The sequence below is a fragment of the Hypanus sabinus genome, chromosome 16 (genome assembly GCF_030144855.1).
Source record: "Hypanus sabinus isolate sHypSab1 chromosome 16, sHypSab1.hap1, whole genome shotgun sequence".
Lineage (NCBI taxonomy): Eukaryota > Metazoa > Chordata > Chondrichthyes > Myliobatiformes > Dasyatidae > Hypanus > Hypanus sabinus.
In genome coordinates, this window is record NC_082721.1 from 80,265,644 (window position 1) to 80,293,136 (window position 27,493).

Consider the following 27,493-nt stretch of genomic DNA (forward strand, 5'->3'; position numbering starts at 1 on the left):
CCTCCTCTGAAAGAGTTCAGGGGCTGATGAGATACCAAAAGGGAGTCTCTCGAAGGCATTCCATCATCTAGTGTGACCCTCAGGTTTGGCTAGCGGCTTAATCTAGGGGAAGACAGTACCCGGCCCGGCCAAACTTAAGAAATCCTGTTTGGGTAGATGCTATGTGATGTGTTCCCTTGTTACAAATCAGTACTACAAAATAACAAGCAGTACACAATATGCAACTGAACGATTGAGCTTTATAATTCTTAATTTGACTATAGGTTAGTAAAGAAACAAAAAAAAGAAAAAGGGCCCAATCACATGAAACGGTCTAACATGCACGTTGGAGCTCATGGTTCTGTCCAATCATTCCCCATTGACCTCGTCTGAGCATCGTGGATCCTCAGACCCACACTCCGTCCACTCCTTCTGGTAGTTGACCAACTCCCTCCGCTCGCGTCTTCTCTCTCCCTCTGTTGCCTGGTTGACATCTGTCAGTTCCCTTCATAGCCTCTCTTGCTCGTTTGATGGTGTGCGAGAGCCTGTCGGCCCTCGAGTGAGGGGACTTAGAGAAGCAAAGCAGAAGATCGTAACGTTGAAGTGATGCCGAAGATTGTAACGTTGCCACAGCAAGGGGCTGGTCTCCCACTCTCGTTTATCGCAGGAGTGGTCCCTCTCTCTCCCTCACTATTGAGAGAGAGCCTACCTGAGATACCAAAATGTTGGCTTGGACTCTAGACCAACGTCTCTTTGGGGGCTTTGCTATTGCTTGCATGGCAGGGGAGGAGGAGGAGGGAGGGTCGGTGCTTTTGCTGGAGCAAGTGGGGGGGGGCAGGCTGATACGTGTGTGGGAGGGGACGGGGGGAGTTTTGGGGTTCTGATGTTTCTGTCATTCGTTCCTTGGGTTTTTTTTTTCTGTTTTGTGGATGGCTGTGAAGAGTATGAATTTCAGGTTGTACACTGTATACATTCTCTGATATGAAATGGAAGCACTTGAATCATTGATCCTATTGACTGAGCATCCACTCCTTGAGTTCTGAATGAATACATTTCTTCCCATTCCTGTCCTTACTAGCCTAGTCCTGTTCTGAACCTCAGTCCTGCCCCTGCCCTTCCCACCCAGCCAGAGAAAACATTACCCTAATGCATCAACCCTGTCAATAAAATTCAAATCAAAACAAAAAATGCAGAAGCTGGAAATCTGAACTAAAAATAGAAATGGTTATAAATACTCAGTATACCAGGCAGCATCTCACTCTAACCATCATTATGATGCTGTGACCTGCTCACTCTTTCCAGCATTTTAGGTCATCCACCCTGTCAAATCTGGTAAGAATTTTTATGACAGATTTCAGTAGCAACTGGAATGAGGTGGGCTAATGGAGGATATCAACTAAAAGCCACTATAGGGCTGAAATTTGCAAACTCCAATTATCTACTGCATATGCCCTGGTATCCAGATCAGGATCTCCAATAAACTTCACAAAGTTTGAAATTATTTATTTGATTAGTTCAAGTCTACTCCACCTTGCAGGCCCTTTCTCTGATCCTTTTTTTTAAACTAGACAAAAGATATTGTCTGATCTTCACCCTTAACATTTAACATTTACATTGTACTGAAATAATGGGGGAAGAGTAGGTCCTTTAGCCTCTGATTAAAGATCTTTAAAATACCACTCTCTCACTCAAATGCAAATTGTTTCTACTGAAAATTTGCAGAATTTACTATTGTTTCAGAATTGGTACTTTTGAAGTTTTTTCCCACTAGCGATGACCTCATTGTGTTTCCTGGTGTGGGCTGAAGTAAAAAACTCTGAGTCTGCTGCACAGACTCCAACGGGATTCTAATCTACTGCTTGCTTCAAATTACCACATGCTGCAAATCCTCCGTCACTCAGTTCCTCTGGCTACCTTCTTGGACTGTTACAAGCTACCTACAACCTGCGAGCCAGAGGCACAGCGGGACTAGCGAACAAGGATGGGACGAGGCAGAGGGGTTCCTTCGTGAGCCGATCTGTGTTTTGCCTTCCTCCTTTTGGGGCGAGACTTCCTCTTGGTTTTCCAATCAACAATCTGCTGTGACTGTCGCTTCAGCATTGCCCTTGTGATAATGTCACCAGCATTGTCTCCACTGTCATTATCTTCATCAGTGTCATCATTGTCGTCATCATCATCCTCGGCACCTGCAATAGGAAATCCTTCGGTTACTCATCACTGAGAGATAGGGGGTCCTTCAAAATTCCAAAAGGAGAGATGGTGGAGGAGAAATGCAAAGAAGCAGGCATGCAGAGATCCTGTGGCAGAAGGAAGGGAGGGGGAGAAAGAGAGAAAGGGATGTGGGGGGAGAGAGCGAGGGGGGGGGGGCGGGAGAGGGGGTGGGGAGAGAGAATGACAGGAGAGAAAGAGAGAGAGAGTGGTGAGAGAGGGTAGAGAGAGAGAGGAGAGAGTGAGAGAGGCAGAAGGAGAGGGAAAGAGGAGAGGGAGAGAGTAAGGGAGATGGATAGAGAGAAGGAAAGGGAGGAAGAGAAATATGAAGATAGGGAGATGCAGTCACAGAGTGAGAGACAGAACAAAAGACAACACAACTGGATGCACATAAACACTTCAAGCTGCTCTTAATAAGCTCAAGGCTGATTTGATAATTAGCCCTTTCTTTGCTTTTCAATCTGATCCCCATAACTATTAAACTGCCTTGGTTCAAAAATACTGCATATCTCAGCTATCAAATATACTCAAAGCTTACAGAACGGGGAAGTCCCACAACCCTCAGAAAAATTCCTCATCCTTTCAGTTTTAAAAGGATATCCTTTCAGTCTTAAAAGGATATCCTATCAGTATAGGACTATGTACCTTAGTTCCAAATTCCCTGACGGGTGAACATCTCCACAGCAAACACTCCGTCAAGCACTGTCAGAATCTTACATGCTCTAATAACATTACCTCTTGTTTTCCTGTTTTTTCTAAACTTCAGAAAGTGCAGAACAACATTTTTTCCAAGAGTGAAATCACAGAGTAGTAAAACAGAAGTCATTGTGTCATATTGCATGGAAACAAATGCTTTAGCCCGCCAAGTCCACATAATCCATCAAGCAGATCCTTCAGCTCAACGAGTTCATACAAACCATCAAACAAGTCCCTTAGCCTACCAAGTTCATACAAACCATCATACAGGTCCTTTAGCCCACCGAATTCACACAAACCAACAAACCATTCACAATAATCGCACATTAATCCCTTGTCATCACCCTCCCCCCCCCCCCAAAGATACCACTATTTGCTTCCAGACTTGGGGCCAACTAACCTCCCAACCTGCATGTCTTTGGGATGTGGGAGAAAACTGGAGCACCCTGAGGAAACCCACAAAATCACAGGGAAAAACCCACAATGCACAGAGAGAGCACCTGAGGCTGTTTGATCCTGAGTCTCAGGCTTGCTACTATAGCAGGGGTTCCCAACTTTTTTTAGGCCATGGACCCCAACCACTAACCTTGAAATGCCTCGATAGAGTGGATGTGGAAAGAATGTTTCCTATGATGGTGGAGTCAAAGACCAGAGGACACAGCCTCAGACTAGAGAGACATCCATTTAGAATGGAGATGAGGAGGAATTTCTTTAGCCAGAGAGTGGTGAATCTGTGGAATTCGTTGCCACAGGCAGCTGTGGAGGCCAAGTCACTGGGTAAATTCAAGGCAGAGGTTGATGTATTCCTGATTGGTCAGGGCATGATGGGTTAGGGGGAGAAGGCAGGAGATTGGGGCTGAGAGGGAAAACGGAACAGCTATGATGGAATGGCAGAGCAGACTTGATGGGCCAAATGGCCTAATTCTGCTCCTATACCTTATGGTCTTACGGTCTCACTAACTGAGAGATCCATGGACTCCAGGTTGGGAACCCCTGTACTAGACAAGAGTTTGTGAAATACTTGCAATACTTTATTTTACTCAGTTTTGTCAAAGAGTGTCATATTCCTTTTCGGAGCAGATGTGAGCTACTGAGGATCCAGGTAAAGTGTAGGTTGGCGATGGGAGTTATACCTGTTGCTGGATGCAGGGCAGATGCTCAATTTCTGCCTTTGCAAAAGAGACAAATTTAGAAACTTGTTCTGGTTTTGTTTGTTCTCTCCTGGTAGGGAAGTAATGTGAAGCTATAGGAAGGTCTAGATCAGACAGAGGTAGGAGGAATATCGGATCCCTGTTTCATTATGAAGCATTCTTCTGTTACAACTTGATTCCTCGATTATTTCATTTTCAAAGCTTTTTCTGAACGATTTACTGACACTCACAGTTAGAATATACAGTTGGTTACAGCCAAGCAAATGAAACAGAACTTTAGTTTTATAAAGCTAATGAAACGATGTGCCGTAAATAATGTGATTAAAAAAACCTAAATGTGGATTCTCACCCTCGTATACATCAAGCTTTTGAGCCACAGGTAGCTTCACCCGCATATTGTAGGGAGGGAGTTTGCCTTCCACACTGGCGTGGAACTGAAAGACAAAAATAATATTGTCAACATCCAACTCACTGCCAGCAAATGGGTCGACAACAGGAACCGACAATCACTGGGGATTTACCCAGGCTTTTCCCGACCCACACCCCCTCCTGGCAATCCCACCCAGAGTCTCCCCCATCCGCCCAAGTAATGGAGCATATCCTTGTTACCCTTTTTCTTTCTAGTAGTTAGGCGCACACCTATCATCTCCAAGTAAATAGATCCCTATCCCCTGAGTATTGTAGGTCTTGTTCCATCTCTACTAATGAGAAGTCTCCAGCGCAGTGGTGAGATATACACCTCCTTTCCATAAATAGGACATATTACCCTTTGCCCCAAGGAACTGGATGTATATACCTCTTTCTCATTACTGCCCCCTCCACCCATCCAAAATAGAGAATGGGAACAGCGGGTTGCCAATCACTTAGTGAAAAGATTGAATGACCTCACACCTCATCCTCCTCCATCAACTGCAGCATGTTGTTCCGGTCAAGCGTACTGAGCTGTTGATGGAGTTGCAGCAGCTTAGCCTCGGTTGCTGACAGCAGGTCCAGCACGTACTCATCTGAGCCGGGGCTCAGGACCACAGCGGGAATGCTATCCTGCGACTGCACAAAGTAAACGCTTTAGTCACATGTCAATCTGCAGCCGAACAGTAACGTGAGCATTTACAAATGCAGGCACTGGCAGGATTATTCCAATACAATGCCAACCTGGATCAAATAATCTGGATTTCACCATAATATTCACTAATAATAGGAATTCACCAGATTGCTCCTGAATACAGTGTCTGAAATCAATGGGATTATTCCCATGTTTAGAATACTTTGGAAGAAGGTGCTCATTGTCTGGAATGGAACTGATTATGCACCTGGAATATCTGTAATTTATCAATTACACTCTGTCTGGATTAATTCCCTAATGGAATTGATCATCTAGAACACACTGGAACTAATCAGATTATTCCCTATCTGAGTTGCTCTGAAGTCCCTGTCTGAAATCAATCAGATTAGTCAGTTCCAGAACACTCATCATCATTATGTGCCCTGTCGTATCACGAAGGCAGTTATGGTCTACTCATGACCGTGATTGTTCTCGGCAATTTTTTTCTACAGAAGAGGTTTGCCATTGGTCTTCCTCTGGGATGAACACTGTAGAATGCATCCAATAACTCTGTCTGCGATACTTAGATGAGTTTCCTGACTCTCTGAAATACTCTGGTGTGATGATTCGTCCCACTACGGCATCACTTACGACTTCCACATGTTGCATTTTTTCAGAGAGATGCTCCATGCCAGCTTTAATAGACAGAGTGATCCGGCTGATGTACTCAAGATCCTCCAGTAGCTTGTCTCGTCGTTTTTGCTCATCCTCCAGGTGTGCTTGCAGCTCCATTAACAGCTTCTGCTCACTGTGTCAAAAACCAGAAAAAAAGTGGAAGCGTTAAGTGATCAGGAAGGGTAGGGTCCCAGTCCAACAAACAGGCTCTTTCTAATCTTCCTTACAACCGTTCTACAGTTCAATATACTGACTGTAAGGAAGAAATATGAAATAACCATCAAGTTATAGTTTTGAGTCGGATTGATGTCCATATGAAGCACCAGTGACTGTTCAGATTAAACTGAAAAATCTGTACATTTTGTTTCCTTCTCACGCCTTCACTTCTTCCCTGTAGATCACCTCCGTCTGGTGCTCCTCCCCCTTCCCTTTCTTCAATGGTCTTTTGTCCTCTGCAATTCGATTCCCCCTTCTCCAACCTGTTATAACTTTCACCAATCAATTTGCTCTTTCCTTCAGGCCCTCCCCCTCTTCTGGTTATAAGGAAAGATTAAACAGGCTAGGACTTTATTTCTTGGAATGTAGAAGATTGGGAGATTTGATAGAGGTATACAAAATCATGAGGGGTATAGATAGGGTAGATGCAAGCAGGCTTTTTTCCACTGAGGTGGGGGGCGGGACTACAACTGACCCCTTACTGCCCTGTTGCCTTGTCTATTATTTATTGTAATGCCTCCACTGTTCTGTGAACTTTTTGCAGTCCTGGGTAGGTCTGTAGTCTAGTGTATTTTTTTTTCCTGTGTTTTTTTTAACGTAGCTCAGTCTGGTTTTTGTGCTGTGTCATGTAACACCAGGGCCCTGAAAAACGTCGTCTCGTTTTTACTGTGCACTGTACCAGCAATTATGGTCGAAATGACAATAAAAAGTGACTTGACTTGACTTGAATTTTCTAACAAATATGTGGGCTCCTTAAGATCTGATGGAGACAATCATCAGATCTTATTTTAGAAAGGCAAGTGGGGGAAAATACAGCCTAATTTCTGTTTCAGTGAATGTCAGAGCATTATTAAGGATACAGGAAGTGAATACATGGAATTTTATTTTTACTCAGAGACAGACCTGATTGAATTTCTTTGAATAACTAACTAAAATAGTGGATAGGGGAATATCTATGGATGCTATTTATGCACACTTATCCAACCGTTTACCTTTTAAAACTGTTTGTCAAAGTTTGTCATGAAGGATAGAACCTGGAACAGGAACAGTCCCATCAGCCCACAACGTTGTGCTCAGCCAGTGGAAAAGTAAATCAAAAACTCCCTAAGACTAATCCCTCCTACCTGCACCGTCTGTATCCCCCATCTTTCTCATATCCACGTGCTTATCTAAACCACAGAACCATAGAACATTACAGCACAGAAACAGGCCTTTTGGCCCTTCTTGGCTGTGCCAAACCATTTTTCTGCCAAGTCCCACTGACCTGCACCTTGGCCATATCCCTTCAAACCCCTTTCATCCATATACCTGTCCAAGTTTTTCTTAAATGTCAAAAATGAGCCCGCATTCACCTCTTCATCTGGGAGCGCATTCCACACTCCCACCACTCTGTGTGTGAAGAAGCCCCCCCAATGTTCCCTTTAAACTTTTCCCCCTTCACCCTTAACCCATGACCTCTTTTTTTTTACTCCCCTAGCCTCAGTGGAAAAAGGCTGCATCTATATCCATCATAATTTTATACACCTCTATCAAGTCTCCCCTCATTCTCCTACGCTCCAGGCAATAAAGTCCTAACCTATTCAACTTTTCTTTGTAACTCAGTTTCTCAGGTCCCGACAACATCCTTGTAAACCTTCTCTGCACTCTTTCAACCTTATTAATATCCTTCCTGTAATTAGGTGACCAAAACTGCACACAATACTCCAAATTCGGTCTCACCAATGTCTTATGCAATCTCACCATTACATTCCAACTCTTATACTCAATACTTTGATTTATAAAGGCCAATATACCAAAAGCTCTCTTTACGACCCTATCTACTTGTGACGCCACTTTTATGGAATTATGTATCTGTGCTCCCAGATCCCTCTGTTCTACTGCATTCCTCAGTGTCCTACCATTTACCTTGTATGTTCTACCTTAGTTTGATCTTCCGAAGTACAATACCTCACACTTGTCCACATTAAACTCTATCTGCCATTTTTCAGCCCATTCCTCCAACTGGTCCAATCCCTCTGCAAGCTTTGAAAACCTTCCTCACTGTCCACTACACCTCCAACCTTTGTATCATCAGCAAATTTGCCAATCCAATTTGCCACGCCACATTATCATCCAGATCATTGATATAGATGACAAATAATAAAATAATAATGGACCCAGCACTGATCCCTGTGGCACACCACTAGTCACAGGCCTCCACTCAGAGTAGCAATCTTCCACTACCACTCTCTGGCTTCTTCCATTGAGCCAATGTCTAATCCAATTTACTACCTCTCCATGTATACCTAGCGAATGAATCTTCCTAACTAACCTCCCATACAGGACCTTGTCAAAGGCCTTACTGAAGTCCATGTAGACAACATCCACTGCCTTCCCTTCACCCACTTTCCTGGTAACTTCCTCGAAAAACTCTAATAGATTGGTTAAACAGGACCTACCACACACAAAACCATGCTGACTTTTTCTGATAAGTCCCTGTCTATCCAAATACTTGTAGATCCTATCTCTTAGTACTCCTTCCAATAATTTACCTACTAACTTACCGGCCTATAACTTCAAACTTACCGGCCTATAATTTCCCGGCTTACTTTTTGAGCCTTTTTTAAACAACGGAACTACATGAGCTATCCTCCAATCCTCCGGCACCTGACCCGTGGATATCGACATTTTAAATATTTCTGCCAGGGCCCCTGCAATATCAACACTAGTCTCCTTCAAGGTCCAAGGGAATACCCTGTCAGGTCCTGGGGATTTATCTACTGATTTGCCTCAAGACAGCAAGCACCTCCTCCTCTTTAATCTGTATAAGTTCCATGACCTCCCTACTTGTTTGCCTTGTTTCCATAGACTCCATTCCAGTTTCCTTAGTAAATACAGATGCAAAAAACCCATTTAATATCTGTCCCATTTCTTTTGGTTCCATACATAGCCGACCACTCTGATCTTCAAGAGGACCAATTTTATCCCTTGCTATGCTTTTGCTCTCAAACGTATCTTAAAAGCCACTAATGTATTTGTCTCTACCACCTTACCATGCAGTGCATTCCAGACATCCATGACTCCGAGTAAAAAACTTACCCCCTACATCCCCTTTGAAACCCCTCTGATCTTCAATGCATGCCCCCTGGTATTAGACATTTCGACACAGAGAAACAGGTAATCTCTGTCCACTCTATCCATGCCTCTCAAAACCTTGTAGATCTCTATCAGATCTCCCCTCAGCCCTGACACCCCAAAGAAAACAACCCAAGTTACTCCAGCCCCTCACGCCAGCATCCTGGTGAACCTCTTCTGCACCCTCTCCAAATCCCTGACACCCTTCCTATAGCAGGGGCGACCAAAACTGTATGCAATACTCCAGATGCGACCTAACCAGAGGTCTATAAAGTTGATTTTTTAACTCAATGCCTCAAAAAATAAAAGCAAGCATTCCATAAGCCTTCTTACCTACCCAATCGACCCGTGTAGCCATTCTCATGGAGCTATAAACTTGAACCCCAAGTTTCACGACATTGCTGAGGGTCTTGCCCTAAACACTGTACCGTCTCCTTGCACTTACCCTACCAAGGTGCAGTGCCTCACGTGTATCTGGGTCAAACTTCATCTGCCATTTCTCAGCCCACATCTGCGACTGATCTATACCACACTGTATTCTTTGCCAGTCTTCTGCACTATTCACAACTCCACCAATCTTGGTATCATCTGCAAATTTCCTAACCCACCCATCTGCATTTTCATCCAGGTCATTTATATACATCACAAACAACAAGGGTCCCGGCACAGATCCCTGTGGAACACCACTAATTACTGACCTCCAGCTCGAGTTAGTCCCTTCAACTACTACCCTTGTTCTTCTATGTGCAAGCCAGTTCTGAATCCAAACAGCCAATTTGCTGCAGACTCCATACATCCTAATCTGGATTTGCCTCCCATGAGGGATTTTGTCAAACAACTTACTAAGCTCAATATAGACAACATCCACTGCCCTACGCTCATCAATCTTTCTTGTCACCTTCTCAAAAAACTCAATCAAGTTGGTAAGACTGGACTTGCCCCGAACAAAGTGGGCTCTCCCTAATTAGTCAAGTCAACTTTTATTGTCATTTCGACCATAACTGCTGGTACAGTGCATAGTAAAAATGAGACAACGTTTTTCAGGACCGTGGTTTACATGACACAGTTCAAAAAACTAGATTGAACTACGTAATTAAAAAAAACACAGAGAGAGCTACACTAGAATACAGACCTACACTGGACTGCATAAAGTGCACAAAAACAGTGCAGGCATTACAATAAATAATAAACAGGCCATGGATTTCCAAGTGTTCATGTATCCTATTCCTAAGAATTTCCAGCAATTTCCCTATAACTGATGTGAGACTCACTGGTCTATAGTTCCCAGGATTTTCCAAAGTGAAACCTCATGGAACTGAAGGCAATCATTCACTTGGTTAGCTAAACAGCAGAAAGCACAGCGGCAGGTACTCAATTGGTAAGTAATGTTAACTCAGCATATTTATAGATTACATCTGATAGGATAGAAAGCCAAGTATCCAATCCAAGTTTACCAGTAACACGAAGTGACACTGTTAGCAACACGGATGGCTGTACAAAATGCAACGGGTCAGCTGATTGGATGAAACTCTGACAAATGGATATCATTTGCAGGCAAATGTCAGCTTACTCAGTTTTGACTTAAAAAAACATTAGGGTACTTTCAATTTGATGTGAAACTAGAACCAATGAATTTCCAAGGAGAGTTGGCGGCGCTTTATGCATCAAGATCATTAAAATGTGACCGAGTTATAGAAAAATCATTGGAATTTACAGTATAGTGGATGTAATTTGTCCAATGATGTACCCAGAGGCTGAAAATGCCTGTTTTTGCTTCCTGGGGCTATTGAAAGCCGTGTCATTTTTGAATAAAGTCTTTAAGGTTAAGTGAATTAACCTCAGTGCCCTGTTTCAAGGCATGGAAATACAATTATTGAAGCCTCTGGCTTCCTTAGCAGTGAAGCCTAGTTACTCTCAGTTTGGCTATGACCATATGCAGACACTTTACTCTTTTTGTGGGGGGTTGTTTTGTATGAGCTGGTTTGCCATGTTCTGAGGTGTTTTGTCTGATTGGCTCTGTTTGTTCTGGTTGTCCTGGCTTCATCCTCAAGTTCTGTGAGTCAGCCTTGTAGTCACCCTGGACCAAGTTTCCTTCTGATCCCTTGCCTCTGTTGGGTAGCAGACTGGACTGCTGTTGCCTAGTGGGGGGAACTCTGTCCCCTTCCTACCCCTCACCTCTGATGGGTTGTGCCTGCTACCTGCCCAGGTGTCCTGTGTCTTGCCTGGGCCTCTGTGTTCCTGCCTGGAGGTGGCCCTGCCCAGGAATATGTGGCTGCCTAGGGGGCTCTCCAGCCTAGCCATGGACTCTGGGATCCAGCCTAGCCACGGACTCTCTCTGAACCCCAGGATTACCTAGCATGCCCTGTCTCTTTTGAATGCCCTGGTCTCCCCATCTGGTTCTATCCTTTAGTTATTCCTGTCCTGCCCCTAGTACTTCAGTGCCTGCATCCTGCACTTGGTCCAGCCTCCTGTCCCCATGTGACATCAACAGAAGAAGACCACAAACATAAGCTCAGTAGCCACTTCATTAGGTGCAAGGGGTACCTAATAAAGTGGCCACTGAGTGTAAAGTTCTGATTAAACTATAGCTGTAATACTTTGGGCACTACAGCTTTGGAAGAATATGGATATAAATTTACTGGAGTTACACCAGAGAAATCATGATGTTGCTACCTATTGAAGATTATGGAAGCTTTAAAGCTATTAATAAAATATAATTAGATGGTAAGCTAGAAATTACAGTCCCCTGGTTGGAGCTTCTAAGACTAGGAGGCATGTTCTTAAAAATTACAGCCAAGTAATGCAGGGAAATCCTCCTGCAAGGATAGAAGAAAGTTGTACGTCTCTTCCACAAGCATTAATTATGGCTAGGTCAATTGTTAATTAGATACACAGTATTTTTGGTTAAGCAAAAGTACTAAGAGACCTGGGGAGGTGTTGGTTATATGCATTTGGGACAGTCAATGTCTTAATTACTGCTAAAATCGATAGCGAGGGCTCCTGTTGTTTATATGCAAGGATATGGATAAGGAGAACAGAAATGTAATCTACATATTCTGCATTCTTCATACCTGGAGAGTTTGCTTTCCCCAGAGTATTTCAGATGATCATACTCTTCCTTCAGCCTCTCCTTCTCCTCCTTTAACTGTACCAACTGTTTCTTATTCTCCAGCTCCAGTTGCTGCAGGTGCTTCAAGGTATCGCCCTGCATTATGTAGTGTTTCGTTATGTCCTAAAGTCAACAGTGAAACCAGAAAACCTCAATATACTGTACATTTTAACTCTAGCCCTCAAACACCCAACGTCATGTTCTACGGCAACAATCACTTACACTTTTATCCTGAGTTTGGCTCAGTGGCCTAGGCTTCACTGGTGTCTAGTAATATTTTCTCTCATCAAGCCAACTACATGAATATGCATACTGCCCATAAACTAACAGGAAATTTTCTTCCGTTTGTTTCAGCCTCTGAATTTCCCCTTTGAGCTCACATCAAGTGGCAGAATCACATTGTGTCATTGTTGTCTTAAGGAAGTGATTTTATTAATGTTCAGTCAATTTCCAAACTTCCAGACATTGAGGATTGGCTCAACACTGATTACCTTATATTAACCAATACATAATAACTGACTGATTTCCAGAGCACCCTCTCCCCTAACAGGCCAGACTCCTCACCTGGACGTCAGTAACACCAGTGACTGCTTTGATCCATTGGAAGGATTCTGTTAGTGTGTTGTTGGACCTTCCCTCAGCTGCCATGTCCTCAGTCTCCGGTCTCTCATAGTGCAGCTCATCTGAATGAGTAGTTGCTCGCAATGCCTGAGGGAACCACAGCAGAAACAGTTTATCGTCACCTCAGATATTAAAGGAGTTCTTCAACCATACTAATTATAGGTCATGTTTCACAACATGCCATCGCTGGCTTCTTTACTAGGCCACAGTGCCGCTGCTCCATGTGGGATCAATGGACAGCAGTTTATCCACTTAGTTTCCCATGGACTCTGAATCAGTCAAAGCAAAGCAGAACATCAAGTCCTACTAAGGGCTGCACCAATCAATAGGGTCAAAGCAATAAGAGTATACAGTTACCCGCAGGGGATTGGTTCTGCGATCCCCCGCGGATACCAAAATTCGTGGATGCTCAAGTCCCTTATTTAACATGTATCACTGCAGTGGTCCTTAGGACCCAGCGGAACCCTGGACTTTATTTAATATGTCTCTGTGTGGTGGACATTAGGACCTGGCGGTACAGCTCTGAATCCGCAGTGTTTCTGTTCACGAAAATAATCACGATCGCGATTGAAAATAAGTTGGAAGTAATAAAATGATCGGAAAGGGGTGAAACGCCATCGGTCATTGGAAAAGTGTTAGGTTACAGTCGGTCAACAATTGGAACAATTTTAATGGAGAATGTGAAAGGCCCTGCCCCGATGAAAGCTACAATTATTACTAAGCAAAGCAAGTGGTTAAATTATTGAAATGTGTATGTTTCTTAAGTGTTTTATATGCATAGAAAGGTAAAATATGTACTATGTACTAAGAAAAACGTTTGACTAACTGACGCTAAATAATACCGGATGTACCTGTTCCAACCTCAAATCTGACTTAAAGACGGACTCAGGGACGGAACTCATTCAGAACCTGGGGACTGCCTGTATTTTTAAGTCATTTCTAGATTACTTATAATACCTAATATAATGTAAATGCTATGTAAATAGTTGTTATGTTGTATTGTTTAGGGAATAATGACAAGAAAAAATAGTCTGTACATGCTCAAGCAATGAGTACTGGAGAGAGAACTTCCGGGTTTTCCTGATCCGCAGTTGGTTGAATCCCTGGATATGGAATCCGCGGATAAGGAGGGCCGACTGTACAATCCCTTAGAGCCAATGACAGCAAAACAGTGACAGCAATAGTTCAGTCCAATGGGATTTGCTCCAGGAAAGTGAGGTTCCTTTGCTTAAACAGCTTTCATTGTGGTGCATGTCAATGATTCCATGTTTAGGAATAGTGTTCTGTCTGGGAATATTGGAGTTTAGCTCTGGGAGCTTGAATTAAAAGCACAGGATCTGGTGTTTTCCCGGTGTAAATGACGAATGAACTCCTCTCGGGCCTCACTGATGATGAAGCTGGCAGAGTTTGTCATTGAAATGTCAGTTAAAATCGATACCTGGCTGGAAGCCCGAGAAGAGTTTATTCGACGGCCTTTATAGTTTAAAAGAGAGCAGGATACTCAAAAGGAAGCAATTTTCAGGGCTATAGGGAGAGTTTGGAGAGTGGGATAAGTTGGACTACTGTTACAGAAAGCTGGTAAAACACAACAGACAAATGGTCTTCATGTTGGAACCAATCTGTGATTCTAATAAATTCATCAGCAGCAGCATTGATTAAAGAACCATACGATGTGATTCTTACTCGTCTCTCTGCACGCTCCGCTTGTGTTCTCTTTTCTTCGGCGAGCTTCTTGTACTCACTGAGTACCTTTTCCCGTTCCCGGCGTTCCTTCTGCATAACCTCTTCCTGCTGCCGGAGTTCCGCCTGGACAACAAATTCACACGGTAACCATTTCAATATGAAAGCAATGATGGTTCAGAACACCAACACAACATGCTGGGCCATCATCAGATCTACAGGGAATTTGTTTCTGCCACTGACCACATACATGAACTCTCAAAATCTCTCCCTCACCAAAGTACCATAATCTTCTTTGGGAAAAAAAGCATTACAGACTCAGAGTACAATTAAAAATTATCTCTCTTCTCAACTTTGCCAACCACACATTTTCTACGGGCTCCCAGAAAACAATTTTAAAATTCTCATCCTTGCATTTCCATTATTCCGTAGGCTTGACTTTCTCTATCACTACCATTTCCTCCATTCATAGCAATCCCATCCCTCTATCCAAAACACGGCTCCACGGATTCAATAGCTCTATATTAGGAGTGTTAAGATATTGGTCAACTGCTCACTTGTGCTGAGTCAATCTGCAAATTCAGAATTAAACTTTCCAATTGCAGTAACGGTGGGATCTTGGGGTGCAAGTCCATAGCTCTCCAGAAGTGGCAACGCTAAAAGATAGGCTGGCAGGGCATGCCTGCCTTCATCAGTTGGGGTATTGAGCATGAAACCTGAGAAATCATGTTGCGACAGCATAAAACTTTAAAAATATTGTGTGCTGTTCTGGTCACCGCACTGCTAGAGGAATATGGAATATTAGGAGAGGTGCAGAAGAGATTCAAAGTTCAAAAGTAAATCAAAGCTCAAAGTAAACTTACTATCAAAATACATATGTGTCACCATGTACAAGTTAATTTAATTTAGCTTAATTGTGGGCATACTCAATAAATCTATAGAGTAATAACTATAATAGAATTAATGAAAGACCATACCAACCAGGGTGTTCAATCAGTGTGCAAAAGCCAACAAACTGTGCAAATAGAGGATGAAAGAATAAACAAACAAACAAATAAATATTGAGAGCATGAGATGAAGAGTCAGTTTGGGAACAGTTCAGTGATGGGCCAAATGAAGTTATCCCTTTGGTTCAGGAGCCTAATGGTTGAGGGTTAATAACTAACTGTTCATGAACTTAGTAGTGCGAGTCCTGATGCTCCCGTACCTTTTTCCTGATGTCAGCAGTGAGAAGAGAGCCTGTCTTGATGATGGATGCTGCTTTCCCATGACAGCATTTCATGTAGATGGTGGGGAGAGCTTTACCCCTGATAGACTGGGCCATACCAACTACTTTTTGTAGGATTTTCCACTCAAGGGCATTGGTGTTTCCATACCAGACTTTGATGCAGCCAGTCAGTACACTCCCCACTGCAGATCGAAAGAAGTTTGTCAAAGTTCAAGATGCCAACTCCTAAGGAAGTAGAGGCTCTGCTGTGCTTTCATTGTAATTGCACTTACCTGGAAGGCCCAGAACAGTTTTTCCAAAATAATAACATTGAGGAATTTAAAGTTCACCAAGATGTTGCCTGCATTGGAGATGATTAGGTATAAGGGGAGGTTGATGAAGCATCAGATGCTGAACGGTGACATGATAAAAAGTATATAAAATTATGACAGGCACGGAGAGCGTAGATAGAGTCAATTTACCAGGGGAGAAATGTTAAATATTACATGGCATTGCTTTAAGATTATGCAGAAAAGTTTAAAAGGTGTGTGTGGGGCAATTTTTTAGATGCCAGGAACTTGGTACTGGAAATAGTGGAGGAAACAGATGTGATGGCAACACTTAAGAGGTATCTAGGCAAACAGGTGAATGGGTTGAGAGTTGAGAGGGACAGTATTCACCACATGCAGGCAGATGGGCGGTTTAAACCGGCATCATGACATCGCGGCCGATACAAAGGCGAGTGAGAGTTCAGTGCCGTCTACTAGGAGGGTATCTGCGTGTGACGGTATCTCGCTCTCTCTTGCTCGACACTCCCAAAGGAAAGTCCTTGCGTTTGAAGTCTCCCTCTCCCACGATGGTACCAGGGCAAGGTTTAATCAACACCTTCTATTTTCCTGGTTGCTCCATTTTTTTCCTATTTTTTGGGTGATTTTTGAACCGGGGCGGCTTGCAGATAATGAACTCCTGGCGTTGGCGGCAGACCGACTGATTTGCAGAGAGAGAGAATGTCGCACAGGTTGAGGAGAAGAGTTTTAAAAAGGAGTAGTTCGTGGGGATTGGAGCATTAGCAGCGGACCAATGGATTTGCGATTCATTAGCAGGAGCAAATAAAAGTAAAGCAGGGTCAAAGCAGAGCGGCCATTGTGTGAGTGGGCCAGTGTAGGAGTGGGGATGAGGCTTTGGAGAAGAGGGACAGGTAATTAGCAAGTAAGGCTTTTGTAGTGGTCCAATAAATTGTCACTAAATTACAGCTAATTAAGTAAAGTAGGGAAGATGCAGGACCGGGTGATGTACTGTAGCTGCATGATGTGGGAGCTGGTAAACCCCATTGTGGTTCCTGGTGACCACATCTGCAGCAAGTGTTGGCTGCTCGAGGAACTCAGGCTCAGAGCTGATGACCTGGAATCTGAGCTTCAACCACTGCGGCACATCAGGGAGGAGGAGGGTTACCTGGATTCTCTGTTTCAGGAGGTAGTCACACCCATTAGATTAGCTGCCTCAAATTCAGTCTGTGTCAGGGACTAGAGGGTGTGACTGTGAGTGAGGCGGGTAGTAGGATCTGAAGAGAAGGTGCTGGAGGAGCCTCAGCCCTTGAGCTTGCCCAACAGGTCTGAGATTCTCGCTCCCTGCGTGGATGAGAGGGGGGGGGGGCTGTAGGAAGGATGAACAAACTAACTGTGGCACCGTAGTTCGGGGAGCCATTCAAGAGGGGGGATAGAAGAGAAATGTAGAGGTAATTGGGGATAGTATAGTCATGGGAATTCACAGAGTTCTCTGCTTCAAGGATAGAGCATCCTGAAGGCTGGTGCCCAGGTCCGGGACATCTTATCTGACCTGCAGAGGAATTTGCAGTGGGATGGGAAAGATCCAGTTGTCGTGGTCCATGTGGGTACCAACGACATAGGTAGAACGAGGAAAGAGGTAATTTGAGCAGCTAGGGACTAAATTAAAAAGCAGAACCGAAAAGGTAGCAATCTCTGGATTATTACCTGAGCCACGTGCAAATTGGCATAAGGTCAATAAGATTAGAGTTAAATGTGTGGCTCAAAGATCGGTGTGGGAGAAGTGGGTTTGAATCCATGGGAAACTGGCACCAGTATTGGGGAAGGAGGGAACTTTTCCATTGGGATGGGCTCCACCTGAACCATGATGGGACCTGGATCCTAGTGAATCACATAATGGCTGTGGATAGGGCTTTCAACTAAGTAGTAGGGAGGGTGAGTTCACCAGATTGGAGAGGTAGAGATAAAGTAAAAAAGAAAAGTGTGAATAAGGATAAAGAAAAAGAAAAAAAAGAGAGAAGTAAGAGTGAAGAAAAGTCAAATGGAAGAGAATAAAAGATTACAAGATTTTAAAAGCACCAAGAGTATAAGGGCACTTCATTTGAATGCCTGTAATGTTCGAAACAAGGTCAGTGAACTTGCGGCATAAATCAGTACAAAGAGGTATGAGTGACCATTACAGAGACGTGGTTGCAGGGTGGAGAGGATTGGGAATTAAATATCCATGGATATCAGGTAATACAGAAGGATAGGCAGGAAGGTAAGGGAGATGGGGTGGCACTCTTAATTAAAGATGAGATCAGGGCAATAGTGAGAGACAATATAAGATCTATGGAGCAGTGTTGAATCCACCTGGGTAGAAATTAAGAATAGTAAAGGGGAAAAAAATCACTGGTGGGAGTTCTCTATTGGCCACCAAATAATAACATTACAGTGGCACAGGCAATAAACAGAAATATCTGAGGCAGGTAAGAACGGAACAGTAGTTATCATGGGGAATGTTAATTTGCACATGGACTGGGTGAATCAAGTTGGTCAAAGCAGTCTTGAGGAGGATTTCACAGAATGTATCCGTGGTAGCTTTCTTGAACAGCATGTTATACTGAACCTACAAGGGAATGTGCTGTCTTAGATCTGGTTCTGTGCAATGAGGTGGGTAAAATTAGTGATCTTGTAGTTAGGGATCCTCTTGGAAAGAGTGATCACAGTATGGTTGAATTTCTCATATAAATGGAGGGTGCAATAGTCCAATCTAAAACCAGTGTATTATGCCTAAACAATGGAGACTACAATGGGATGAGGGAGGAGTTGGATAGTGTAGAGTGGGAACACAGGCTATTTGGTGGGACAGTTGAGGAACAGTGGAAAACTTTCTAAGAGATTTTTCACCGTGCTGAACAAAATAATATCCCAGTTAAAAGCAAAGACAGTAAGGGTGGGGAGTTCCGGCATTGGATAACTAAGGAAATAAAAGAAGACATCAAACTAAAAGCTCGTGCATACAAAGTCACCAAGAGTAGTGGGGAATTGGAAGATTGGGAAAACTTTAAAAATCAACACAGAACCACTAAGAAAGGGAAACTAAATTGTGAAAATAAACCAGGACAAAACATAAAAATGGATAGTAAAAGTTTTTATAATTATATAAAGTGGAAAAGGGTGGCCAAAGTGAATGTAGGTCCCATGGAGGACAAGAAGGGGGCAGTGATATTGGGTAATGAGGAAATGGCTGAGGCTTTGAATGACTATTTTGTGTCAGTCTTCATGGTGGAGGACACATCTAATATGCCAAAGAGAGATGTGATAGATGCAATGGGAGGTGAGGAGCTCGATATAATAGCTATCAATAAAGAGGTTGTGCTGAGCAAACTTGTGGGCCTAAAGATAGACAAGTTCTCTGGTCCTGATGGAATGCATCCCAGGGTACTGGAATAAATGGCAGAAGTTAGTAGAGGCTTTGGTGATGATTTACTGAACTTCTCTGGAGTTTCTGGCAGATTGGAAGATGGCAAATGTCATGCCACTGTTCAAAAAAGGATGTAGCTAAAAGGCAGGTAACTATAGGCCAATTAGATTAACATCTGTAGTTGGGAAAATGCTTGAAGCTATCATTAAAGAAGTAATAGTGAGGCATCTGGAAAGAAATGGATCCATCAAGCAGACGCAGCATAGAGTCAGCAAAGGCAGGTCCTGTTTGACAAACTTACTGGAGTTCTTTGAGGATACAACAAGAGCAGTGGATAGAGGGGAACAGATGGACGTTATTTACTTAGATTTCCAGAAGGCATTTGATAAGATGCCATGTAAAAGACCTATCCATAAGATAAGGATGCACCGAGTTGGGGTGATGTATTAGCATGGATAGGGGATTGGTTAAGTAAGAGAAAGCAGAGAGTTGGGATACATAAACGTTACTCTGGTTGGCAATCAGTGGTGAGCAGTGTACTGCAGGGGTTGGTGCTGGGCCTGCAACTGTTCATGATATACATTAATGATCTGGAAGAGGGGACCGAGTGTAGTGTATCTAAGTTTGCTGATGACACTAAATTGAGTGGTAAAGCAAATTGTGCAGAAGATACGAAGAGTCTGCAGAGAGATATAGACAGGTTAAGTGAGTGGGCAAGGGTCTGGCAGATGGAGTACAATGTTGGTAGATGTGAGGTCATCCACTTTGGAAGGAAAAATGGAAGGTCAGATTATTATTCAAATGGAAAAAAAAATTACAGAATGCTGCAGTGCAGAGTGACTTGGGAGTGCTTGTGCATGAATCACTAAAGGTTGGTTTGCAGGTGCAGTAGGCTAACAAGAAGGCAAATCGGATGTTGGCCTTCATTGCTAGAGGGAATTTAAGAGCAGGGAGGTTATGCTGGAACTGTACAGGGTACTGGTGAGGCCACATCTGGAGTATTGCATGTAGTTCTGGTTTCCTCACTTGAGGAAGAACATACTGGCTTTGGAGGTGGTGCAGAGGAGGTTTACCAGGTTGATTCCAGAGATGAGGGGGTTAGACTATGAGGAGAGATTGAGTCAGCTGGGACTGTACTCACTGGAATTCAGAAGAATGAGCGGAGATCATATAGAAACATATAAAGTTATGAAAGGGATAGATAAAATAGTCAGGAATGTTGTTTCCACTGATAGGTGAGACTAGAACTAGGGGAACATAGCCTCAAGATTCAAAGTAGATTTAGGATGGAGATGAGGAGGAACTGCTTTTTCCAAAGAGTGGTAAATCTGTGAAATTCTCTGCCCGTTGAAGCGGTGGAGGCTAAGTCAGTAAATATACATAAGACCAGGTTGGATAGATAGAGTTTTGCATGGTAGGGAAATGAAGAGTTATGGGGAAAAGGCAGGATGGTGGAGATGGGTCAATGGTCAGATCAGCCGTGATCTTATTGAATGGTGGGGCAGGCTCCTGCTCCAATTGCTTATGTTCTTATGAGCTGACCTGAAATATGCCTTTAGTGTTTTTCTTTTGTTTTGTATTCTGTGTTTTTACACTTTTTTTGCCGTTTGGATGTGGGCGGGAGGGAATTTGATGTTTTTCTTTGAATCTGTTCCATGGTTCTTCTTTGTTTCATGACCGTCTGTGGGAAGACGAATCTCAGGGTTGCATACTGCATACATGCTTTGATAATAAGTGTACTTTGGATCCTTTGAATAACTGAACAAACACAGTGGGCCAGAGGACTGTTATTGTCCTCTACTGTCTGTCAAGTTAATACTGTCACTTCCTAATAAGTAAAGCTCCTCTCATGATCATCGTTCTCAGTGAGGTTTTGCTTCCCTGGTGGTGCTTGGCCAACACATCAGGCATGCCAGTCTGTGACAGTGTGTTACCAAGGGGATGGCTGGAAGGGAAAGGGGGTGGGGGGTGATGAGTTGACAGAATGGGAATTTTAGTCGACAAAACTTACTACTAGTGAGAAGTCCTTTAAGTCACGGGACCTTCAGTTGTAATGGTACAAAGCTAGTATTCAGGATCTCCGTGATGCTAAAAACATGGACCAATATGTCAAAGATTTCACCATCTTGAGATGTTTCTTGCTCTTTTTCTTGCTCTCTGCTATCCCTGAACCATACCACTTGCAGCTGTTTGGTGCTTGGCTTTGTGCCAATTGTCTCTTTGAGATGCCTGCAGCAAGAATATACAGCCAACCCAGAAACTGACCTAAGGATCAATTGAAACTCCTAGCTCTAGGTGCTGCGTCAGAGCTGAAGCTTTGAACCAGACTCTAAACTGGAAAGGAACTCTGATCAGGGGTCTCCACCTAAAAAACTTTGACTGTTTACCCTTTCCCACAGACGCTGCCTGGCCTGCTAGGTTCCTCCAGCATTTCGTGTGTGTGCTTGGATTTCCAGCATCTGCAGATTTTCTTGCCTGCGTAAGTTCAGTGTACTCTGGCCAAACGCTATGTTACAAGCCACTGATGTAAAAAACAACAGAATGACTGCATACTGTCTGCCCTCAAAGGAAGTTTGATGGTGTGAATATAGGCGGAAAATGTTTGTTAATAAGTTCCAAATTGCAGATAAGTTCAAAAAAGAACTTTTTCTCATAAAATCATCATTGTTGTGCTGATAGACCATAAGACATAGGAACAGAATTAGGTCTATTGGACAACCTCCAGAGACATCTGTGGAAATGAATTCCACAGAATCACCATCCTCTGATGAAAGAAATTCCTGATAGTTGAACACCATGCATTCCTAAATGGAATCTAACAATACGCAGATGGTGCATTCAAACAGCAAGGCTGCGTTAGTCAAATAATAACCCAAAAATCACATCCATGTGTTGGCAGAGAGATACAGTTGCAGTTAAAGGTTAAAATGTAATTGAGGACACCTTGCAAGAAGTCAGAAACAGAATAACTTGAGTGGTGCTTTCTATTGATTGAATAATCCAATTTACCAATTAAACCAATTATTTAAGAAAAGCATGTCATGCATTCTGTCTGTACAGATGATTTCATTACAACAGTGTACTGAGGTAGTAGAAGGTAAGACATTAACAGAGTGCAGAGGAAGTGTCACAGTTACAGAGGAAATGCAGTGCATGTACACAGTAAGGTGCAAGGCCAAAATGAGCCAAAAGTCCATCTTCTGAAACCAGGGAGTGGATGAATAGTTTTATAAAAGTGGGATAGAAGCTATCCTTGAGCCTGATGGTCCTTTCAAGCTTGTGCATCTTCTGTCCAGTAGGAGTGGGGGGGTGGGGGAAGAGAGAATGTCTGGGACGGGTGTGGTCTTTGATGATGTTGGCTGCCTTACTGAGACAGGAAGAAGTGTCCATGGAGGGGAAGATGGCTTCCTCTAGTGTGCTGAACTGTGGTCACAACTGGTCCCAAGTAGAGCAGTCGCCACATCATATTTTGCGTCTGGGCAGAATGGTACGTCGGCAAAGGTCAAAGAGGACATGACAAATTTCTTTTAGCCTCCTGAGACAGGGAGATGCTGGTGAGCTTTTCTTGCTCATAGCACCAGGTGTTGGACTTCAAAGTTCAAAGTAAATTTTATTATCAAAATACATATATGGCACCATATACAACCCTGAGATTCATTTCCCTGTGGGCATACTTAGCAAATCTATAGGGTAGTAACTACAACAGGATCAATGAAGATAATGACAAGATAATGACAACAAGACCATCTAGAGTGCAGAAGACAACAATCTGTGCAAATGCAGATAAAAATAAGTAGCAATAAAGAATGAGAACAGGAGATAATGAGAAAACAGAGTCCTTAATAGTGATATCATAGTTTGTGCAAACATATCAATGACGGGCACAAGGGAAGTTGAGTGTGGTTATCCTCTTTCATTCAAGAGCATAAATATTGAGTAACTGTGTTTGAACTTGGTGGTGTGAGTCCTGAGGCACTTGCATCTTCTACCTGTCGGCAGCAGTGAGAAGAGAGCATGACCTGGGTTGTGGGGATCTCTGATGATGGATGCTGCTTTCTTACGTCAGCATTTTATGTAGACGTACCAAATGGTAGGCTTGGTAAGTAAGTGACGTTTAGAGTTAGAAGGAAATGCAAAGAAGATTGACCACCTGTAGGAGGAGAGAGAGAGATCAGTGTTCCATTTAAAGGTTAAAGATTGTTAGATATAGCACGCAGAAGTCCTGTTAGAGTGCAATAGTTTTCACCATTGTGTATCATACTCTCACTAATTCCCTGCCACGTCTTGCATACTGTCACTTGTGGGTTCAGACCAAACTCAGGAATGCAAAAACCACTTACCAGCTGCCAGCTGAGCAAAACTGAACTGATTAACGTCAGACAGTCTCACCACGTCAGAGGAGAGATCTACAATTCCACTTGCCATTCAATTGTCCTGTACACTGAGACTCATCGCATACCAGTCCTCAAACACACACTTCTCTAACACTACACGGCCACGTCCCCATACAAAAATGATGCTGAGATACAACTTAGGTACACTGGGACACATCATCAGCGATGTAACCTGGGGTCGTCAAGTGTTTCCGGCCTTTCAACAACAGACACACTTGCCCAAGTGACCCAGCCAGGGCTTGTCAGGTCCTGGTTTGTGTCCCAGCAGCACTGGTCCATGGGTCACACCTCTCGATCCACGGCCATCTGGAGCCTCTGTGATGGTCCTAATGGTTCTTCTCTGGCAGCTTCCGTGATGACAAAGAGAGGGTAGGTTCTGCAGAGTGAACGGGCAGCAAAATCACTACATCCCGCCTCTATAGGTTCACATTGTGCCCTCCAGCCCTGTCTTTGCCAATTCCCCACCAGCTCCTGTTAATTAGCCTTCTAACGCTCAAATGCCTCGTCAATCCTTCCCAAGGCACTGTCAGTTCTACCTTGACCATCTGACAGAATGACCATGTCACGTCTCAGGGATCATGATGTGATAAAGTCAGGGAACTTTCAAGATCGACTTTCTGTTGCCTGTCAGACGTCGCGATGAGCAAGCCCGCTGGTGATCTGGGGCGAGGCTGTGGTGGGTATCTAGCACTGACAAAGGCTATGGGGTTTCTAAGTTGGTGGAACTGCTTGCTGTTGTTAGTGACAAAGGAGGTATTTTCTGTCACTACCTTCAGCCCCTGATCATGGCAAGGTGTTAGCGGACTTCTCCCAGGGCTTTTGGGCAGCTACTGAGGATGTGTTCCAGGGTCCCTCCGCCAAGGCAGAGAGGACATGATGGTGCCTTGCTTTTGTCCCCAGCAAAAATGTTCGCTGGACTAGGCAGGATGTCGTACATAGCCTGGATTATGAACTTTGTGCGCTCAGGATCGGCCTGCCAGATGTTGGGCCAGGAGATCTTCCGCTTCAGCGCACTCTCCCACCTTGCCCAAGCTTCCTGTTGCCCCTTTCCTATCATCCTGGTGGTGAGCATTTCCTTCACAGCTGCTTGCATCTCTTCCTGGATCAGTTTACAACCCTCCCTGCTCTGGGCCCTGTTGCATTAGGCTGCAGGGAAGCCTGACCAGATGTCACTGTCACTACCAGAGTCATGTGCCTCAGCTGTGACTCAGGCATCTCCACTGACCGCTGGGTCTTCCACTTCCTGCCTGTACGGATCTCAATGCCAGCTGCCAAGGTATTGCGGTTGCTGGATTGTCTATACAGCATAAATTCTCTTACATGGGCGACCATAAATTGCTCATCCAGGCTGCTGAGGGAAGTTTTTGTTTATTCCTCTTCCTTTCTAAGTAGCTTAGAAAAGTATGGGCAAACCTAGTAATTTCTAAGGTAGGGATGTGTTCGGCACAACTTTGTGGGCTGAAGGGCCTGTATTGTGCTGTAGGTTTTCTAACGTTTTTACGTTTCATAATGAGCAATGCTGCTCAGGCTATGTGGGAGGCTCAGCCATCTTCCAAGGTAGCTATCGATTTTTCATTTCATTTCATTTTTCAATCTTTTTATTGATTTTCCAGTAAAAAATATACAAATCAGAGGAGAAGTTTAGCAAACAAATAATACAAAAGATGTATAAACAGCAGTAAAAAAAAAGTATATATTGTCAAAATCAGATAGGTAAAATGTTATGCTGTTATGTATACAATATAATCAAGACACCACAACTCTTAACAAATCATAAAAAAAAGATTGGAAATTTTAATAAAAAGAAAAAAACCACTAACCTAAACTAAAACAAAAAAAAAGAAAAGAAAGATTGGGCAGTCCGTTTGAGGATAAAATTAAAAGGAAAAGAAAAAGAGTTTTCTTTCAAGACCCTAAACTGTTGACATGGGTACCTCATATACCGGCCTCCTCCGTGGATTGTCACCTCGTCGTGGTGGAGAAGCTTGTGTGATCCTGTGATCCCGAGAGCGATGCCGTCTGGAGCTATGCTCCTGGTAGGGTCACCCATGGCAGTAAGGTCAAGGGTGAGGTTCCTGACAAAGAACAATCCAACCAAGACCTCAATAGCGGAACAGGCAGACAAAGTTACTTTGAACTCAATGGCTGTGAAGGCGGATGAAGGCTGGTAGATCCAGGCCTTGATCTTGCTAGGTAGGCCTCGCTCGTCCATACAAGTGAGCCAGACTTCTTGATGGTCTTCTGGATGTAAGCCACATCTCTGAGGCTGCAGTCAAATACTTCCTCAGGCTTCTGACTGATTTCTCAGAGAGTTGTTAGGATAGCAATACATTCAGGGAGAAATGTAATTTGCCCACAAGTCTGCTTTTCTTTTACACCAGAGTCCTGGATTTCTCTGGCTTAAAGGTCACCCTTGCCCATGCTCCTTGCCTAGCCCCTGAAGGATCCGTCTACTATCAGGGACTGATGTAGTTGTCATCGTGAGGTCATCGATGAAGGCTTTTTTTGGGGTGGTTGTATGCCTGGTTCAGTCAGAGGGCCTCTACACTCCACTTGGGCTGCCTTAACCAGCGTATTCATGACCAGGTAAAGGAGGATCACTAAGAGTGTATATCCAGTTAGAATACCCTTCGCAGGCCGCTAACACTGTGATATGGTCATTCCTGAGGAGACTCTCAATCTGAAGTTCCCACAGTAGTTCTGGATGAGGTCCTTTATCTTCGTCAGAGCATGATGTTGGTTCAGGGGGGATCATCACCAACTTCTGTGGTAATAGCCCTAAGTATTGGCAAGGTCTAGCCTTAGTACTGCTAGGTCTCTCTTTCCCTTACATACCTCCTTGATCAGCTGGAAAACCACATCTGTGTGTCCCAGGCACCCTGGGAACCCCTCCTTTCTGTACGGATGTATCAATGTAGCCATTTTTGAGGAGAAACTCGGTCTGGTGACAGGAAATGATACTGAAAAATATCTTCCCTTCCACAATGAGCAGCGAGGTGGATCTAAACTGATCAATATCCTTGGAGTTCTCCTCTTTTGGGGATCCATACACCCTCTACACACATCCACTGTTCTGCGACCTTTCCCCTATGACAGATAACCCTGAAGAATTTCCAAAGTAGCTGGAGGAGCTTAGGGCTGTGCTTGTACACTTTGCAAGGTATTCCGCTGGGACTAGGGGCTGAACTAGCACTGGCTGCTCGGACTACTTTCTGGATTGCCTTCCAGTTGCAGTCAATGTAGCAGGAGGAGGATATACTGGGGCGCTTTGGAGTTCTAGCTCCTGCACCCTCTCTCAGTGGCAGAGAAGGTTCTGAAGGTGTAGATCCATCTCTTGTTTGGAGTACGCGAGGTGACCACTATGATTCTGTCCTAGCGGTTGCTAAGTGCATCTATAGGGGTTCACAATAAAGGCAGCTCGACTCTTGGCTCTTTCTCTTTGCTATCGTCTATGCCCTTTTGCCTTGCACAATGTAAAAACCCAAGTTCTTGAGGGTGTTATGAAGCTCGGCAAGTGGTGCTTTCTTTTCTTCACTCGCGCCCCCAAGACTGCCTAGCCAGGTATCAGAGTTCCAGCTGTACCTGGTGTATTTTGGCCACTCTATGGTTCATTGTGTTGGGAGCTCTGCTGGCTTTCTTCTCCACTAGGATGAATCCCTCAGTAGCAAAGATGACAATGAAAGTTGGCAAGGTCTGGAGTCATCTACTGAC

At 43.8% G+C, this 27,493-nt stretch overlaps 1 protein-coding gene across 1 annotated transcript in view; it reads right to left on the reverse strand.

Annotated features, from left to right (window-relative positions):
- Positions 1-219: 219 nt before the first annotated feature.
- odad3 (outer dynein arm docking complex subunit 3) overlaps positions 220-27,493 on the reverse strand; it is a 65,819-nt gene continuing 38,545 nt past the window's right edge. The window contains exons 7-13 of the mRNA XM_059992189.1: positions 14,495-14,617; positions 12,755-12,898; positions 12,153-12,313; positions 5,728-5,884; positions 4,926-5,081; positions 4,384-4,468; positions 220-2,165 (exon numbers count right to left, since the gene is read on the reverse strand). Of these exons, the coding sequence (XP_059848172.1) occupies positions 1,948-2,165; positions 4,384-4,468; positions 4,926-5,081; positions 5,728-5,884; positions 12,153-12,313; positions 12,755-12,898; positions 14,495-14,617 (1,044 nt within the window). The 3' untranslated portion in view covers positions 220-1,947. The remainder of the gene's footprint in view (positions 2,166-4,383; positions 4,469-4,925; positions 5,082-5,727; positions 5,885-12,152; positions 12,314-12,754; positions 12,899-14,494; positions 14,618-27,493) is intronic.